The 20885-nt window shown below is 31.9% G+C and overlaps 1 protein-coding gene across 1 annotated transcript; it reads right to left on the reverse strand.

The window, feature by feature from the left end:
* Positions 1-391: 391 nt before the first annotated feature.
* Positions 392-5552, reverse strand: LOC107951444 (histone-lysine N-methyltransferase ASHR1). The gene is made up of 14 exons (XM_016886508.2): positions 5303-5552; positions 4991-5136; positions 4769-4903; positions 4621-4675; positions 4395-4513; positions 3836-3924; positions 3677-3758; positions 2798-2902; positions 2602-2692; positions 2413-2523; positions 2139-2245; positions 1755-1824; positions 1361-1424; positions 392-829 (listed from the first exon to the last, which is right to left on the reverse strand). Exons 1-14 carry the CDS (start codon positions 5400-5402, stop codon positions 664-666), a joined length of 1440 nt encoding a protein of 479 aa, XP_016741997.1. The 5' UTR covers positions 5403-5552; the 3' UTR covers positions 392-663.
* Positions 5553-20885: the final 15333 nt, after the last annotated feature.

Genomic DNA, 20885 nt, shown 5'->3' on the forward strand with positions numbered 1-20885 from the left:
AGAGACCACTAATAAAGATGGATATGAAGATAGATTTGAAGTAAATGTGGGTCGAATTAAAGAATATATGGCTTTTACTCCTCAAACTTCTCTTTGTACTCTTTTATAGTTCCATAATGTACCAATTGATTAAACTCTTCTATGACATCGGAATAAGTCCTTTCATTGAATCTCTTAAAAAAGTCTACGGAAAACTTAGCCCGACTTATTTTTTAACTTTTGCATCAAGTAACCATCCAACCATATTTCAGCCTTCTTAGTAACTATTTTTGTAAGAGCTGCAATAACTTCATGATATTGCCTATAAAGAACTAAAATATTGAAAACTCAAGTTTTATCATTTTTAAAATTTAAAAAAAAAAACGAAAAAAGAAGAAGATGAAAACAGGTGTTTATCTAACTGGGTGGTTTCATATAGTGTACTGTACCAATTAGAGCACCGTTTAATCACAGTCCAATCCAATTCTAACAACATTAGCTAATACTGATATTTTTCAGTGGATACATAATCCTTTTCTCCTTTTAAGTTGAAAAATCTCCAATGAACCCGAGAGAAACCAAACTCTTGGCTTCCGGATATTGAAGAGCACAATTGAGTCATTCCTTGATGCAAGCCTGTAAGCTTCACATTGAAGACAATGCCAATAACATTCGCAACATAATTTATGAGTCCTCTCTTGATGAGAGCTTGAACAACGCTTCAGCACGAGCTTCCTCCAACTTCATCAACAGTTCTTTCATAAATGGTGTACTTGTCCCATGAGTGATTCGCAGTATGTCAACCGCCTTGGTGAACGACTTGATAGCATCATCTGTCTCCCCTAGCAACCTGTCATTAATAAATATCGAAGTTTTTTATTCCAAAACCAGGTAAAACTATCAAACCATTTGTAAAGGGATTCTTTGAGAGGTTATTTTAAGATCATTCCCACTCATTGACCTGTTAAAGATCTCAAAACCTACCAGCTACAACTAAAAGAATGCATATTTGCCTCTAAAGGACCTTGGAATAAACTTTGCTAGGTTCAAGAAAAGTTGCAAAAAGATACTGAAGTTCTTATTAAGTAACAATCCGATAAATCTGATGCAGTTGTGAATTTTTGGTTATATTCCTGGATGAACACAGCTATGGGAAGTCATAAAATTTGGTGCATTTCACATTCATGTTGAGCAGACGAAAGTGTGTACTTTAGCTGCTACAAGGTCTCGAGAGACAACTTCATAGAAAGTGATGGCCTCGGTTCACTTTATAAAGCTTATAGGGTGCTGGATATAACTAACATTTTCTAAGACGAACAAGTGGAAGAAAGAAGTGAACCAGAGAATGAAGTCAATAACAAGGGCAAGATATTTCTCTAACCATTCAAGCTTTCCACAACTGTAGTATTGTAATCCAAGCAAAGGATGAAATCCTGGATAAAACCCTGCAACGAAACAGAAAGGTAAATTGGGATGCCAATAATTTCTCAACTCAGGACCATTACACCACATATACTTTAAGGGTATAGTCATCTAAGAGACCGCAAACATTTCTTAAAGTCCTTTTTTTAAGGCCACGTTGAAAATGTCAGAGCTGAAGTGAGAGCTAGGCTTAGAAATGAATTTTTGGGTAATTCTTAGGGATTAAAAGCACTAGATTTTGCTAAACTCGCAATATTTAGGGAAAATAGAAACTCAACGCATATTGCTAATTGACAACTAAATGGATCTGTCATTTGTTTCTTGTCAATGATTCAAGTTGAAAGATGACCTACTTTCATACACCGGAATCGTCAATCTGCAAATTGTCAAAGCTTCTTTCCATTCTTCCAGCTGCATTAATATCTGCAGGATTAATTGATTCAATTTGTATCAAATCACACATCAACACAATTGTTATTGCCGATAAAACCAATGTTATTTTACCAAGGGATGTTTGATAGAAGAGGAAACAAGAGGTGTTAGCTTTCAGTTTAGCTTCTGACATGATCTAGCGATTCATCAGATTGGGAAGTAACAAGACAAGAATATACACTGATGTGAAGCTGAATTAGTAATAAGAATCCTACTGCTACATCATATGAAATTGAATCATCTTTAAACTATGTTTCTTCAAGCTACATTCTGCTCAGAAATGTGAACATGACTCAAGGAAGTACCTCAAGAAGTTTTTCCCGAGTTCTCAACAAAATGATTGAAAAAGGACGGTACACTTCCTTCTGGAGCTTTTCAATATTTTTATACAAAACAATGGCTTCCTGAAGATCTGAAGTTCAGGTTAAGAATCAACTTTCATTCATTTCTTTCAATGAATGCAAATTAAATTATTACCAGATGAGATTAGTTCACCAATGAGATTATATTCAATGATATTTAATTGAATTTCCACCAACGATGACTAGTTAGTCAACAAAGAAAAGAAGAGAAGGATACTGCCTGAGGAACTAGCCTTGTCCGACAATGCTTTGATATCACTAGCAATCTTTCTTATCTCTTCCTTGTTTCTAATGAGGCCACATTGTTGGCAAACAAATCCTTTTTCATCTGCAAATCCAAATTACAAAATGTGTAAACATTTTGTTTAGGTCATTTAACAGTCTTGAATTAAATATAACCACATACCTGATTCTCTAAGCAAGAAGCCACTGCATCCATTATCCCTGCACCGATAGCCTTCTAGAATTGCACTTTCTTGGATATCACCATACTGACCCTTAAGCAGAATACAAGCACAGGTTAATTAAAGAATGAAAAAGGATCATTCCAAAAGCAACAAGATCACATACTGGAAGGGTAAAAAAATTGACAGAGGAAATACCAGTTTGTTACAGCGAACACATGTACAAGTGAAAAGGTACTGTTCTTTGAGAGTCTTTTGCCGAGTAATTGTACTTGCAGCAGTCTCTACATAACTGATTGATACCTAAGAAAAGAAAGAAAATGAATAGCAAGTTCAGTTGCAAATGCAGAGATATTAAAGAATTATTCTAACAAGATCTTCAGGATAATAATTAGTTAATTGAAAAATGAAAAATCTCTAGTAATGCCTCTTCGTTTTCTGTCATGAGATTGGTATTTAACTCAAAGTTGGTTCAAGCCTCAGATACAGTTTACAACACAGAGAATAATGAGATACCTAGAGAGTGTGTAAAATGGAAGTCATAAGAAATCCAATAGACCAAAGGCTACATTTTACCACAAATAGATCACAAGATTAAAAGAAGACAAAACTAGCCATTGAACATCTAGAAACCTTTCTCCTTCTTGAGCAAGTATTGCAGCACTATTTACAGTGATAGCAGTGGGAAACCTACGATTGAATACAAATACGGAAAAAAAATACTGAAGCCATAATTTTCTTTTTAAAAAATAGAAAAACCAAATTATTAAACAAAATGGTAGTATCTAAATCATGGACAAATCATGATGGTGCAAGTTCTATCTCTGCATAAGAATAATAGCTGACATGTATGCTTTAGGATCAAAACTAAATAACACAAATAATTGTAAGCTCTAGGGTGGCCTCATACAAACCCTAAGAAACTGAACCTTTCAAAAGGGTTTTCTTCTACATATTTGTCAAAAATGGACAGACCATTTCAAAAACCTATATGGCTATATCTCATGAATATGTCCTACTAAAAAGGTTCCTAAAACAAAATACAAAACCAGATACTATAAAATAAAAACTTCTCACCTCAGAATCTTTGGGTATATGTTGTACAGCACGTACCACAGCCAACCTTCCTTCAAATATCAAGACAGCATTTGGCAAGCAGCTACAGCACAGTAATTGTTTAGCAAATCATCAAGCTCACAGTGACATACCACAGCATGAATCGATAAGCTATGTTACCTGTGGTTGATAATAGAAATAACAGGATACAGTCCAGTCCCAAGCGGTCTCAGTTCACTGTCACAAATGGTATGCGCATTACATGCAAACTGCCATTTTCATAGTAATAAATAAGAACATATGTTCATCCAGCTTAGACAGAACTTGTTAAGATTCCTAACTTTGTTACAATAAAAGAGGCATGAAATTACACTGTAATAAATTCTGGGACTGCTTATTCAGGCCAATCTTACTTTTGGATTGAACATCCATCTAATTGAAACATAACTTATACAACCTTGATCCTTTTCTGCATAATGTTTTAAGCAACCCATAAGTTCCTAACAGAAGCTTGCATTCTTCCTGTTGATTTGAAATTTAAGAGATTTAATGATAAAATGGCAAAAGATCACATGGAAGAAATGCAAGACTGCTTACATAGTACCTAGATATAACCTTCATTAATTTCTTTCTTGGAGTGAGTGAGGAAGGAAAACATATTAGATTTAATATGTTTCAAGTAATTATGACTCAAATGATAAACTAAGGAATTAGAAGCTTAAAACCGTTCAATATGGACCTTGGAAAAGTTTTCAGCAATCTCCTTTATGTCATTGTTGGGAAGCTGAAGAATCAAGTTAACAAGGTTAGCCATCTGCGCATATAACAATAGCTGCTTCTCATCAATATCCGACATGTCTTTCTCCGATTTAAGGCTAAACAAAATAGCTGAGTGGTACGATAACATCGTAAGATGTAATATAGCAAAATCAACCAAATTCAACTAAAAAAAAAACAAAGGATACGAGAAACCAAAGCCTCCACCAAATTGTAATTGTCCATAGCTGTAACAGGGATGACCTGAAAATCATAAGCAAATGTTAATAATTCCCATAAAAAAACAAAGCACATTATTCTCAAATATTAAACAAATAACAAGAACTCCCCCATTACATTCCCATTTTGCAATTTTCTCCTAAGGTAAAGTTTCACCATCATTCGGATGGTAGGCGTAACAGATTTTCTCCTTTCTTTGTCAAGCTTAGCGAGTAACTGACACTCGAGCCGATGCAACTTCCATTCCAGTTTCTGTAAATAAGCCATTTAACCAATCAATAAATTCTCAATATATTTGATAAAAAAATTCAACAAATTGAGTTGGAACATTGATAAAACCTGACATGAGCTCCCACAATACCAAACAACATGACAAGCCGAGCATTTCTTAAGATTGCTTTTGCTGAAACATCCATCGCACCTTGATTCGGTTAAGGAGTTGTTTGGCACGCAGAGGTATGGCTCTTGACTTATAATCACTTCTCCTACAAATTAAAGCTTCTTTTAGAATCTCTTTATGCAATTTTAACTAAAAAGGAATCATCTAAAAAAGAAAGTATCACATTACGTATGCAATTGATAGATTAATAGATGAAACTTAGCAGATTTTTGTCTTTTTTTTTTTCGAAAAAACGGTGGAAAGAAGAAAACCTGGATAGAAATCCCTGGCAGCGAGGAGGGAACGGCCTTTATCGTGGAAAGTTGAAAGGGTTAAGCCTCGAGGTTGAAGAGAAGCCTGTAATTCCTCCATTAACAAGCAAAGCCAGAACTAGTAAGCTCTGGAAGGTTTTTGCTTTAGACTAATGAAAGACTAATCCTCGGCGTCCGATTTTCGTAAACAAGTTGAAAGTTAAACGTGGTGGAAAAAAAAATGAAAACGGCACTCTCATTGCTCTTCAAAAGTCATTTTGGATAAAAATGACATCTTTTAGCTTTATTTGTTCTCTAATATATTTTATTTAATTTTTATGTTAAGCATATAATTATTTTTCTCTTGAAATTTATTTAAAATATATAAAATTATAAATTAAAATTTATAATTAAAATATAAATAGTATTAACTAATCTATTCTCAGGTAAAAATTTCATCATCGATGGGAGAGTTGCAATTGTTTATTTTTAACTGGAGTCAAAAATAGTGGTTTCAAAACTCCATTTTCGACAAGTGAGCTCGAAATAATATTTACGTGGTTAGTATATATTTTAATTAAATTTTTATCCTTTAATTTTATTAAATTGATAATTAATTAAGGTATAAGGATTAAATTGTAAAAGTGATAAATGTTAATTATTATAAATTTTTAATGGCTAAAGGATTAAGATGAGAATTAAACCAAAGTCTAAATTAACAATTTAGCCGCTTAATGATATAGTGCCCGATTTGATGGAGTAATTTTTATGAAATAATGTTTAAAATCAAAATTAAATAAAATATGTTTGAAATATTAATTAAAACAAATAGGTGATAGTGGAAGGAGAGAAAAAACAATTGTTCATCTTCATCTCTTCCGAAGATTGCTTCATTGAAGAGAAGTTCTCAAGGGTTTAAAGCTTTTGGCTCTTAATTAGGTACCTTAATTTAGTCTTTTTTCGTATACTTTTATTTTTTTTGAGGTTTCGAGTTTAAAATTGTTAAAGTTTTTAAATATTTTCATTGATGAGTGTTTGATAAAATTGGTGTTACTTGGTTAAATTTGATGCTTAGATATGAAAACAAACTAGTTTGTAAAATGAAAATTGTTCGTTTTGGACTTAAGAACTAAAGTGTAAATATTTCAAAATTGAAATAAAATTTCTATAATTATATATAATAGAGGATTATAGAAGGATTAAATTGAGACCAGTTTCGAAATCAAAGCTCAAATTCGAAAGTTATAGTAATTTTAGTGTTAGGGGCTAAATTGAATAAAATGAAAAACTTGAAGGAATATTTGATAAATGAAATTGAATTGATACATAACTATAGTATGTTGTTCATTGATGTTTGGAATTGATAATTTAATTTAATTATGATATAGATTGAGATTTAAACCAATTGGAAGATAACCGCGAAAAGGAGAAAATTGTGAATTAGTCCCTAAAATCTTATCAATTGTTGTTTTTTCCAGGTAAGTTCATATGGTGTAATTATGTTTTGATCCTTATGTATATTATATAGTGAATATATATAAGTTCTAGTGAACTTTGAATTGTTTGCAATTTAGTACTAAAGGGTGAAATTGGGATTAAATTGAAAAGTAATAAAAATGAACTTACATGATGGAAATTACCCTGACAAAACTTTGTAAATGTATCGTACACATGGTTACAGGTTGATTTTCGATGATTCCGAGATCCAGCATTTGTTGCAGACTTAAACATACATGTGACATAGGTTTAGGTCGGACGAGTAACCTAATGTCGTTTTATAGGTTTAGCTTAGACGGGTAACCTTACATGCATATACAACCCTGTCCAGACTATTTGATGTTTCCATAAAAGGTTTAGCCCATATAGGTAACCTAACATAAACAGATATGTTTAGCTTAGATGAGCATCAGATGTGATTAGTACTTGTGTATTTGAGTTCTTTTACGATGTTTCATCGAGTAACTTACAAGATACCAAATATGGAAATTGAACATGTAAAGTGCTTAATGATCAAAGGTAGCAAAGTGGAGGATTTAATGACAAGTTGAGTATATACATATGATTGAGTTAAGGTTAAATTGGATTTAGAAGATATGAAATGTTATGCTTGTACTTGATGTGTTATATGATTGAATGTGAATCAAGCTCACCTTATTGTGATTATGTTTTGATGTGTTAGGTAAATTTGATTATACACATTAGTTTAACATATGTATTTGTTATATGAGGTAAGTTAATTGTTTATATACATATGAGCTTACTAAGCATTTTGTAATGCTCACCTTATTGCTTTTATTTTCCTGTAGATTTTGACTTGTAGAACATGTCGGTCAGATCCTCAAGGAGCTCACACTATCCATCTCCTGATTTGATATATTTTTTATCATTTAAACTCGGTTATATGTGGCATGTACTTAGGGTTGTAATGTTACCTTGTAATGCCAAGTTTGATTTAGAACTTTACTTGTTATTGAACTTATAATGTGAATGGCAAATGGTATATGTGCACAAATTGAGTAATGTGTTATAATATAAGTGTTTGATATCTATAGTTGCATAATTGATCATGAATTGAATTGAATAGATGAATGGTTAAGTGCATTAAATGGTATAAATAGGTGTAATGTGAATTGGTAACAATTGTGGCATATTGTTCAGATGCTTAGAAGGATGATTATATGTTATGTTTTGATTGTTTTGAATTGTTGATAACTTGGAAGTTTAGTTGTGTTTAGATGAGATATTTGGTAGATTATGGTGTCAAATTATAACATATTAGTTTAGTTGATGTTGGAATAGCATAAATGAATGTTTGTGTATGTTTTGGGATTTTTTTGTACAGGTTTTAAGTGTGCCTAAGGCACCATTTAAGGTAAGGTTTGGTTTAGGCATAGAAAGGGGCCAAAATGAGGGAGTTTTGGCATTTTTGGTAACAAGATATCGATACCCTAAGTAAAGGTATTGGTACTTTGCATTTTTCAGTTGATTTTCAAACATCGAATGCCAATACAATATCAATACTAGACTAAAGTATCGATACTTGATACCATAGTATCGATACTATTGAACTTATGTTTTAAAGTTTTGCAAAACAGAATGCCAAAACGGTATTAAAACCAAATTAAGGTATTGGTACCTAATGATAAGTATCGGTACTTCAAGACTAGTATAGGTACCTTTTAATTTAACTTGATTTTTAATGAAACATCAAACCTAAAAATGGTATCGATACTTGGCCTTGGTATCGTTACCTATACTCAGATTTTGAAAGTTTGCAATTTGATCCTTTTTTATGCTCGGGATAACTTAAGAGCTTTCGTAAGTTTGATTGATACCTAATTTTGATTGTATATCATGTTATGTAAGAAATTATGTCATGAATCAGTGATGGAATGGATTAATTGCTATGAATTGTATGTGGTCAGCTTCGATAATGGTGGTAGCATTTCGTAGTTTCGGTCCAGCGACCGGGCCAGACGATGGGTGTTACTGTTGGATCTGATGCCATGAATACAATATATTTGTTTGTAAACTTGTAATTTTTTCGAACAAATTGGTTAACAAAACAATTTCATTAATTATATTAATATACTTTGTATAATTGTAATACCCCTACCCGTATTCATTGCCGAAATAGGGTATGAGGCATTATCGGAGTTTACGAATTAAATTTTTTTATATTTAATATAGCTCATTTATAAATATCTAACCTTCCCTGTAATATTAAATCGAGACCAATCCACATCAACCAAATCAATTCAACATATTTTCAAGATAAATTCATGCATATTTATAAGATAACGTCATCACTTATCTAAAACCAGGTTTGTTAACCATACTAGTGGCTAACTTTACTGTAATACCCCTACCCGTATTCATTGCCGGAATAGGGTACGAGGCATTACCGGAGTTTACGAATTAAATTTTTTTATATTCAATATAGCCCCTTTATAAATATCTAACCTTCCCTGCAATATTAAATCGAGACCAATCCACATCAACCAAATCAATTAACATATTTTCATGATAGATTCATGCATTTATATAAGATAACGTCATCACCTATCTATAACCAGGTTTGTTAACCATACTAATGGCTAACTTTACATTCATTTCACGTTAACATTTACTTTGTTAGCTTATACATGCCATTGATTTCCAAAATAAAGTTTCTTTATATACCAAAATCCTGAGGTTGACAGTGTGATGTGTCTCCGACCAGATCCGACCTCCGAGTTCCTAACACTACAAAACAGGGAAAAAGGAAACGGGGTAAGCACTTTGTGCTTAGTAAGCTCATGTAACAAGAATTATGCTTACCTAATATTTTCAATACAATACCATAAACATCCATATATCCATTCAATGCATTATTACCCTAATATGCACAAACTCAACATTCAAGTTAGTACAATAATTTCCATGTACCAATAATATATACCATGATTGATGAGCTCATCAATATCATAATTTTCATTTCCTTGTTATTTTTTTATACTTATCCCGTTGAATTTATCGGAATTTCAATGGATTTTCAGAGGTACACATTTATTGTACAATTCCGGGTCTGTCAATTCATATTCATGTGCGCACATTTCCATTTCAGAGAGCACACTCCCGCGAACCTTAACCTTGCAGCGGGATTACCAGTCCAGGCTAAATCCCCTGCAACGACAATTACTCTAATGAGCTTGGATCTGAATTACCAGTCCAGGCTAAATTCAGACCCTAATTCGGATTACCCGTCCAGGCTAAATCCATTTTACACATATTCTTCGGGAGGGCTATATCAGGATAGGATCACCCGTCCGGGCTAGATCCTTTTTACCGTCAATTCCTTTTCAGAGATCCATCGAATTTTCCTTTCATTCAACCGGGATTTCTTCCCATTTTATCAAATATATCAATGTTTCATTAATTTTTATACAATGAACATTCAAATCATATTCACATCAATAACATACAATCTCAAGCATTTAAGAATATAATTCAAGTTACACGAACTTACCTTGATACTTGTTTGTAAACAATAAAAATCTACTAATCCCAAACTTTTTCCTTTCCTCGATCTAGCTTCGTATTTGAATCTTCCGGATCTAAATAAATAAATTTAATTATCAATTCAATACATTTCATGTTCATATGCATCATTCTCTATAATTCAACTATTATTTATAGTTCATTCAAAGCTGTCTACTTGAGTCATAGTCACTATATTATTTATAACTTGAGCTACGGAACTCCAAATTAAGATCCGTTAATTTTCTCTGAAACTATACTCATATATATTTTTACCATAAAATTTTCAAAAAATTTGGTTTAGCCAATAAGTACAGTTTATTCTTTAAAGTCACCCCTGTTCTGCTATCGGCAGTTCTGACCCTTCTTCACTAAAAATTAATTATCTCTTCATTCAGAATTCAAATGATGTTATCATTTGTTTCTATTAAAAATAGACTCATTAAGGATTCTATACATATAAATTTAAGCCCATAATTGTTTTTCTTAAATTTTTTATGATTTTTTAAAGTCAGAACAGGGGAACCCAAATTCATTCTGACCTTATCTCACAAAATTCATTATATCTCAAAATTTACAAATCCATTGCTTACAATATTTCTTCTATGAGAAACTAGACTCAATAATATTTAATTCCATATTTTTTCATCTTCTAATTCGATTCCTACAATTTTTGATGATTTTTCAAAGTTAGTCTACTGCTGCTGTCCAAACTGTTTTAGTGCAAGCTGTTTATTACCATTTTTCCCCTAAACTTTTAATAAATGATAATTTCATCCCTACTCAATTAGCCTCTCAATTGAGCTGATTTTTCTCAATTAACATTTTATTCTATCACCTTAAACTAGTTTAAAACCTTTAGGAATCAGAATTTCAGCAATAGACTTTAATTCCAAGCATTTTCACAATTAGGTACTAAAAATCAATTTCTATTGAAATTACCTAATAAAATCATCTCATAAACAAATTAAAGCTTTAATTTCATTCTATTTCATCATAAAATTACATCACTCAACCATGGTGACTTTCAATTTCATCCATGAAATCAAAAACTAATGAATTTAATAGTAGGACCTAGTTGTAAAAGTCTTAGAAACACAAAAATTACAAGAAAAAGGCAAGGGTTACCTCACTTGGTTCAAAAATTATGAAATAACAGCTTAGAGAACCCTCCTATGGCTTTTTTAGCTGCTGGAATTGAAGAGAAATGAAGAGAAATCTAGATATTTCCTATTTAATCCTAGTTTTATTTAGTTAATTTTGCAATATTCCAATTTTACCCTTAATTTATCAATTTTTCTGCTGATTTCATACCCTTGCCGTCCAGCCCAAATAAATTTTGGGTCTAATTTCCTTTTAAATCCTTTCTCATTAGACTTTTAAGCAATTTAATCATTCTAGCAACTTTTACACCTATTACAATTTAGTTCTTTTCATTTAATTGACTACCCAAACATTAAAATTTCCTAACGAAATTTTAATACCACATTAATAACATTTCATAAATATTTATAAAATTATTTTCGACTCGGTTTTACGAGATAGAGGTCCCGATACCTTATTTTACCCAATTTCTTCAATAATTTCTTTTTCTAACTAATCACTAAATCGATAAAACTTTCCTATCAATATTTTCATACGATTTTCCTATCATATCAATTTTTAAGCAAAAATATTGAAATAAATTTCTCTTTAAATCGGATCTATGGTTACGAAACCATTGTTCCGATAACTTTGAATTTAGGTCATTACAATAATTGTCCTCATATAGTTTTTACACACAAAGTAAAATAGAAGCAAATGTTGCTAATAAGTTGTTTAATGTTTAAACTAATACTAAACGGTATTAAGTAGTCAGATTGTAATACAGAAAGAAAACTTGTATTAGTAGACGAAGCTAAACATGTACTTAGTTTAAGAAAAAAATGAGCAAACAGATTGAAAGACTAATATGTCATCTGTCAAGTCCAATTGGGGAGATGATTTGTCTTAGGCATCGAAATCGATAACTCCCAGAAGATAGAGACATAGATGTGACTAACTAGACTGACAGTCCATCGGACTTGACCGAAGAAGAATAGATTTTGAATCCGTTTATGGATTTATTCATTTGTGGCGTTCATAATGTGACATACCTAAACTTTGAGTATATGACAAACTATGTATGCGTGACTCTTACACTTTGATGTAAGTAAAAGCCTAAGTTCGAATAAATAAGGAATCAAAAGTTGGTGCATTGGGTGTACGACTTCTGCAGTATTGTGACAACCCTAATTTGGCCCTAGTCGGAAAGTGGTTTCGGGATCACAAAACCGAGTCACAAAAATAATTAGATGTTATATTCTATGTTTATTTCATGTAAAAGTGCATGTGTGAAAATTTCATACTTTGATTTTGCCATTTGTAAGTGAAATTATGAAATAGGACTCATGTGAAAATTTTTGAAAATGCTATAGGCTAATTTGTAATGGCCAAATAACTTATAGTATGAAATAGGTGGATTTGCATGTCAAATTTCCCACCTTAAAACATAGTGGCCAGCCATGATGGGCATGATAAGCATTTGTGCACTTTTTTTTATTGAAATTATGGCATAAGTATGGCACAAATAATATATGTTATTTTGTGTCATAAAATGTTAGTAATAAAATAACAAAAGGAAGTAAAAGACAAGGTTTTTTTTGTTCATCCTTGTTCTTCATAGCCGAAAATAGGACAGTAAGAGGGAAAAAAGCTCTTGAAAAATTCGGTCACTAGGGGAAGAAAAATCCAAGGTAAGTTCATGGTAGTTTACTTCTATCTTGATTTTCATGAGTTCTTCTTGATTCTACCTTAACTCATGAAGCATATTTTTTATTTTTAGTTGTGTTGTGAGCATTCGGTCATGAATGGAAATGAAGGAAATGGTTGTTGTTTCATGTTCTTTTGATGAATAATGGAAGATAGGTGAAGTTGAGCCAAACAAATGAGCATGCATGTGCCTTAGATGCTAAGGGGGAAAATCGGCTAACATGTTGTGTGTATTATGGCCGAATGTGAACTTGGATAACATTGAGTAATGTTTGTGCTTTAAAATGATGAAATGGAGATTATGCTTAAGTGAAATCATAGGTATGTGATGATTGATTTGTGATATGCATGTTTGAATAACATGCATGCAAGTTATGTGTGAAAGAGTGAATTGGTAATAAATCTGCTTGGGACAGCAGCAGTAACATGATTTTGGAAAATCACCATAAATTGTGGAAGATGAATTAGAAGTTGAATAAATTATGTAATTAAATATTAATGAGTCTAGTTTCAAATTAAATAAACGAGAACATATTTTAAATTCTGTACAATGAGAAAATTGATTCATAGTGAGGAGTGGTCAGATTAGTCAAACAGTGAAACAGGGGAAACTTTAAGAAAAATCTGGTATTGATTGGCCAAACCAAAAATTCTGAAAATTTTATGGATAAAAGATATATGAGTCTATTTTCAGGGAAAATTAACGGCACTTGATTTGGAGTTTCGTAGCTCCAGTTATAAATGATTTAGTGACTATTGCTCAGGAAGACAACTTGCAGTGAAATTATGATTATGTGGTAAACATTAACAAAAATTTGTTAATGAGTTGCTTATTGATTTCTTATAAGCTTACTATGATCAGTAGGTGTGAAATTCGAATATATATATTATATTTTGAAAGTGATGCTGGAATAGTCGAATAATGACTAGTATAAAATCTTTGAATTTAAGCTCAAGAGCATAGAGGGGCAAATTTGGATAAGGGAAAAGAGAAACTAATCGAATAGCCGTTGTAATCGTTCGGCAACGTTCAAGGTAAGTTCTTAAGTGTTTAAGCTTGATTCCTTCTTATATGCCTAAGAGCTAAATTAATATGGCAGAGAGAATGTAAATTTTATTTAGTTAATGTGTCGAATATGTAATGATTTAAGGCTATAAGCCGATTACGGCTATTATGCTTAAGTTGAATTGGATTTGGAAATTTGATGCACTAAATGAGTGTTACAATGAATAAACTATGTCGTATATGTGCTGGTAGAGATATCACGATTTGTGATTATTAAATATCTAAAGGAAACCATGATGTGTATAAAATTATTTTTATTAGTCCTTTGTGGTAGCCGAATGTGGCTTGGTACTAAAGTGATTAAATGTGAACTTCGATGAGGTAACTGTTAGTGATCGATGATATAAGTTATGCATTATAATATATATTCGGGTTTCAAACCTAGCAGGCGTAATGCCGGTGAAATGACATCGGACTTAAAGGTCTAGCAGGCTTATGGCCGGCGATAAAATCAGGTTATTACCTAGCAGGCAAATTACCGGTAAACTATTAAAAGTGTGGTGCTATAAGACTATGGGCTAATACGATATGTGGATTCGTTCCGTAAAGTAAACTATTTAGGTACGAACAACCTAATTAAGTACATGTGAATTAAATGAATTTGATGATTGATGTGAATCGAACATATAAGAAATGGTTTCATGTTTATGTTTAACTATGAGACCTTGTGTTAAATCGACAATCGATTTCGTTCAATACATTAAGTTGGTCAGGTATGCGATATGTACTTATGCATTTTAAATCGATTGGAATTGAATCATAAATGTGAATTGAGAAGCATAGGTGAAAATGCCTATGTCATATATATGAGTAAGGATAAAATCATCGTAAATTATCGATAATGATGGGCTATGTGCGAAACCATCTTATAATTGCTAATTTGAATGGTTGTGTGCAAATCAGTGAGCAAGATGTATTGTATTGAGATGATGCTTCAGTGAAAATATACGTATGTTCTTTGTGTTGAATGAATATTAAATTAAAGTTATGAGCCGTATGTGACTAGCATATCTAGTCGAATTTGATACTATTAAATGATGTACTAAGATATGTGTTCCAATGTGGAAATTAAACCCTATGTGGTTGAAAGGATGAAAATCTTTGTTCATAGATATGTGTTTCAGTTATACATGATTGAAGTATAAGTTATGAAAGTGGGAAAGAACAAGTGAATTGTCTATCGAAATGTGAAATTCGGGCTTCAGGCCTAGCAGGCTATAATGCCGGTGAAATGAAATGTTATGTGAATTCGGTGTTCCTTGTAAGATAGGGATTTAGCCGAATGTTTAAGATGAAATGATAGTGTATTATATCATGCTTACATGGCCTAATGGTAAGTATAACATGTTGGTAAATATGCAATGTGCTTTTATAATCGATTGATAAGTTTGAAATGAATATGAGTAAAATGTTATGCATAAGCTATCAAATGCTAAGTGTGAAAATGAGATGAAAGAAAAGTGTTGAAATGTGTTAATATATGATTAAATATGCATGATATTTGTATTCGGCTTAAAGACCGCAGGCTATATGCTGGAATTATATCCGGGTTAAATCCCGCAGGCTTCGTGCTGGTAATATATCCGGGTTAAATCCCGCAGGCTTCGTGCTGGTAATATATCCGGGTTAATTCCCGCAGGCTTCGCGCTGGTATTATATCCGGGTTAAGTCCCGCAGGCCTAGTGCTGGTATTATATTCGGGCCTTTGAGCCTAGCAGGCTATTATGCCGGTGAGACACTATTCGGGCCTTTGGGCCTAGCAGGCTATAATGCCGGTGAGATACTATTCGGGCTTTCGAGCCTAGCAGGCTATAATGCCGATGAAATGATAATCGGGCCTCGATCCTAGCAGGCGAAATGTCGGTGATTTGAGAAAAGTCTAAGACTAAGGTACCTCGTGTTAGATTGACAAATGAATACATTCAATATGTTAAGTGGGCCAGGTACACATTATGTACTCATATGTGAGTTTGATTTGAAGTGAATCATTAGTGTGTAATGTGATACATACGTGAATAAATGTTATAACTATATCTATGATCATGATACATCGGGTCAGGGTGTGAAAGTATGTGAAAGTATTTGAGTTAATTATGTTATATGAATCCAGATTAAGTATGATAAGAATGCTGAACGTGCATTATGTGTTTGTGTGTATTCGGCCAGATGGCAATATACCTAGAATATGGCCTCTTGAGAAATTGAATAATCGAAGTATAATTGCGTTTATTTGTTTGCATTGCTTAAAACTTACTAAGCTTATGAAAGCTTACTCCGTTGTTCCATTCCTTTGTTTTATAGATTGTTGGCTCCAGTTATTTGCTCGAGTTGGAGTTCGCCAGAGATATTATCACACTGTCGAGCTCACGCTATTGGTGTAAGTAAATCCTAGTATTTCGAGTCTATGGCATGTATAGGGTTTTAATGTTGAGTATGTGATACTATAAGTTAGCCAAAGGTGGTGGCTTGTATTGATAAAGTGTTTTGGCCATGTGAATTGGCCTATGTTGGCTAGTGATGTTTTGGGCCTCGTAAGCCCATATATGGGACAGATTGCATGTGAAAAGAAAAGATTTAAATTGATTGAAATTTTTTTGGCACGATTTTTGTGTGATTGACTGAGTTTAAGTCGGGTAACACTTCGAACTCTGTTCCGGCGAGGGATACGGGCGAGGGGTGTTACAAGTATGTAGCGTCATTGACAACAGTGGAATTCATAGCCCGAGAAATGGGTAAATGATATCCTCTCATTGACATTATATAATTGATGGAAAGTAACTGTGGCCACGGGTCGTTCATTTTTGTGATGGATGACTTGATCACTATTTGATAGTGGTTGACTTTTCATGAAGGAAGATATAATGGTTACCATGAGATAAAATAAGATCATATTAGGAGAACGGATATTATCCCAAAGAGATTAAAGATATCTTGTGAGGGTAACACACTTATGACAATGCCATTGAAGAAACTCTGATCAAGTTTCTTTTGTAATGGTATTCCATTGGGAGAGCTCAATAACGGTACTATAGTGGAATGACTTCGTAACTAAATGAGTTTATAATTAATAGGTGAAAAGCGGAAACCTAATTATAAATCATTTGAGCCTTAATTGCATATGTCCAATCGATCCCTCCGCTAGCTCATTGAAACCAGAAATGAATTGCATGTTGAATTAAATGAGTAGAAATGAATAGAAATGGTGAAAATGAAGAAATAAGAAACATTTTGAAATGATTATGGTTTTCTCCAAAATGAAAATGAATATGGAGAAATTGAATCATTTGCAAATGAATATGGTTTTCTCCAAAATAATAATGAAAAATGAAAATAATTTCAAAATAAATTTATATATTTTGAATTAAATGAAGTTCAAAAATTGAAATAAATCCTTTGGTCATATTGAATCGTTGAATGTAGAAATATTAAATATATTTTCTTATAGATTCTTTTATGGTAAATTCATCATGATTTTAACGGAATTAGAATTGGATTGAGAAGATTATTTAATTGGACATATATTGAAGCTTATTTTGGGAAATAGAAAAAACAAACATCGAGTTGGATCGAATTATAAAATATTGGGTTAAAAGTCCAAGAAGTACTTGTAATTGGACTCAATATGGAAGATGCTCAAAAGCCCCTCATGTTAAAAAGGTGAACGACAAACCCTAGTAATATTAACTAGGGTTGTCGCCACCAATACTTTTAGTTAAACTAGGAGTTCGTTTTTCTAGTTGAAATAAACTTCTATAATTCAATAAGGGTTCGAGATTCTCTCCCTATAAATAGATGACACCGGTAGGGCTATTTTCACAACTTTAAGATATCATTATTCTATCTGAAAATAGAAAGACTTTTATTCTCTAAGAAATAAATATACTTTTTGGAATAATAATTTTGTTGGTTTCTATTTGAGAAGAGATATTCATTTTCACATTAAAGAAAAGAAAACGATTTCTAGTTCTGTGTTTGATTCAATTTGTTTGAGCTTACACTCGAACCATTTCGTGGTACGAGAATAGCGGGAAAGATAATTTGGTTGAAATTTAAGAACGACAAGGATCTATCTATCCAAAAACACAAGTGCGAATTTAGTCTAGGGTTTATTGTTATAAAGTCACAAACTGGGTAAGTTTTCAAAATTTTTATTTTTCGCTATGCAATTAAACCGTTTTCGAACCAGTTTTTATCCAACAAAATCTATCATAGAGTCTGAGTTTATCACTTTGGAATTGGATGGTAGTATTCCATTAGGCATGAAGGCAACAACTTCTGTGTCTATACATTGTGATTGCCAATTGACAATAGCCATTATAAAGAATAAAACTTTCAATGGAAAAAATAAACATATTTGTCTAAGGCATGATGTGATCAAGCAGCTACAAAACATAAAGTTATATCAATTGATTACGTGAAGTTAGAGATAAATTTTCTTGATCTTCTAACTAAGCCTTTGAGAAGAAACTAGTAAATGAAACATCGAGGGCAAGATGATTACTATCAAATAGGGATATCAACAATGATTAGAACCCAATCTATGTGATTAAAGATCCCATGAATTAGGTTCATATGAGTAATAATGAAGTCATTAGTTGATTTGTTAAGCATTATAAATTATGCCTATCCTATGGTGTAAATAATGTTAAAATTGAAACGAAGGTGACGATGAGTAAAAACTCTTAAGCAAATCCATATCCTTTATAGGTGGTGTATTAATCAACAAGTAAACTTGATGAATTGACCTATATGAATGCGAAGTTGAGCCTCTTTTATGAGATGTATGACAAAGCCTTTAGAGCACTCATGGAAAATCAAGCACGCGCACAGCCTATTAATGCATAATCACGTTGAATAACAAATCATAGGTATAATGTATTGAATGAGAATGCTAATTTACATGATAAATAATTGGTTCATAGAAATTTATGTTTCACCAATTGTTTAGTAAATTATTTCTCCTTTATCTAAGTTTTGGTTCATAGTTTAAAGGACACCAAAAATAGTACATTATATTAAAGTACTTAGCTAAAATCTTTTCCATTATTATTTGGAGTGTAGTGTATTTCAAAGAATCCTATGTTCCCTAAAGATGCCCTTTGAGTTTTATTTACATAGCATTACTTAATATTGGGCTTATAAGAGCCAGGATTAGAGAATAGGTACACACGCGCGGGAATTGAGCCGAAAGCTCAATCCAATGTTAAATTGGTTGATTTCCCCTACGCACAATACAAGACCTAATCTGTTTTCTTTTCTTTTCTTTTTTTGCTTATTTTATTTTATTTTAAATTATTTTGATTAAATAGGCTTATCTAAAATCTCATGATTTTCACACCAACTAACATCCAAATTTCCTAAGCTACATATTTTCTTTTCTAAATTTAGACATGCATGGCCAATCTTCATAATCATTAATCAATGTGCATTTCTCTCATCTACTGAAATTCTTCCGTTTATCCCTTCCTCTTCTATTTAACTAAGTATTTTTTATACATTCTTCTCATATCTTGTTTCCTTTTAGAAATGAAAGTGCTTGTTGAATCCTGGGGATATACAATCCACAAAATATCTTTAAGGACAATGCTAGCCACACCTCAAGCATTGTAATTTCCTTTTGCTTTCAACCCCCTATTTTCAACAGTATACCTTTTTTTTACTTTAAAGATCCAATAACCTTAAATTTTTTCTTACCTTATATATAGCTAACAAATCAATGGCTGGTCTTGTTGATATAGGTTTGAATGTCGGTAATGAGAAACCAACAACGTGTTTGAATGCAATATTAAATGAAGGTTTTTAATGGTTTATCAAACATGTTGTTAGTCTACTATTGTTGCACTGATGAATTTCATTTTTCACTTATATGAAGTCAAATAAAATTTTTGTTTGTCCTCATTTAGTATCATCAAAATGCTGCTTATCACATATTGTATTCTTTCCAACATTTGCATATGTAGATGTTGACATACAGGTCTATACATGAAAGAAGAAAACATAACTTGAAAAAGAATAACTAAAATATGAGACAGAACTAACACAAACACAACAAGAATTATCCACGTATAAAAAATTATATAAAACACTTTTGGCCCATTTGGTGTAAGTAATGTTGATATGATATATTAGTTATTATTGATATATCATGTAATTTTGAGATAATAATTAATTTGGTAAGTTCGATGTTTTATATGCTCACGTGACTTTTTGTTTGAATATAAAGGATAAAAAAAAACACTTGGAGGTGGTATTTAAATATCATTTATGATATCCATTTTTATTATTTTATTTTGTTTCCAATAAAACCATCATCTAACACTAAAAATTACATTTTTTTTGCTTGATTACTAGAAACATCCTCATCTTCTTCATTTTCTTTATTCTCTTTTACTGCCATTGTTGTGGAATAAAGGTAAAAAGATTGCTCAAAATTTCATCGTTTGTGAAATAAAATAAACTATATTTATGAATACTCATGGTCTTTTAAAAATTTTACCATCCTTAACTAATTATTGATTATAAGATCTTCATTTCTCAATTAGTGACATATTTTGTATGGCCTACTCTTCATTTAGTTGAAAAATATATTATTAATCATTCCACATCAATACTCTCATTTAAAGAAAACTTTTGAATTATATATATTCTAAATCTATGTTATTTTTAAGATATTTTGTTGGTTTTTTAAAATCAAAATGCAAATGAAAGAAAGTGTCAAGTTAGCCAAAG

Source organism: Gossypium hirsutum, chromosome A02 (assembly GCF_007990345.1).
Source record: "Gossypium hirsutum isolate 1008001.06 chromosome A02, Gossypium_hirsutum_v2.1, whole genome shotgun sequence".
In the NCBI taxonomy this organism is placed as follows: domain Eukaryota; kingdom Viridiplantae; phylum Streptophyta; class Magnoliopsida; order Malvales; family Malvaceae; genus Gossypium; species Gossypium hirsutum.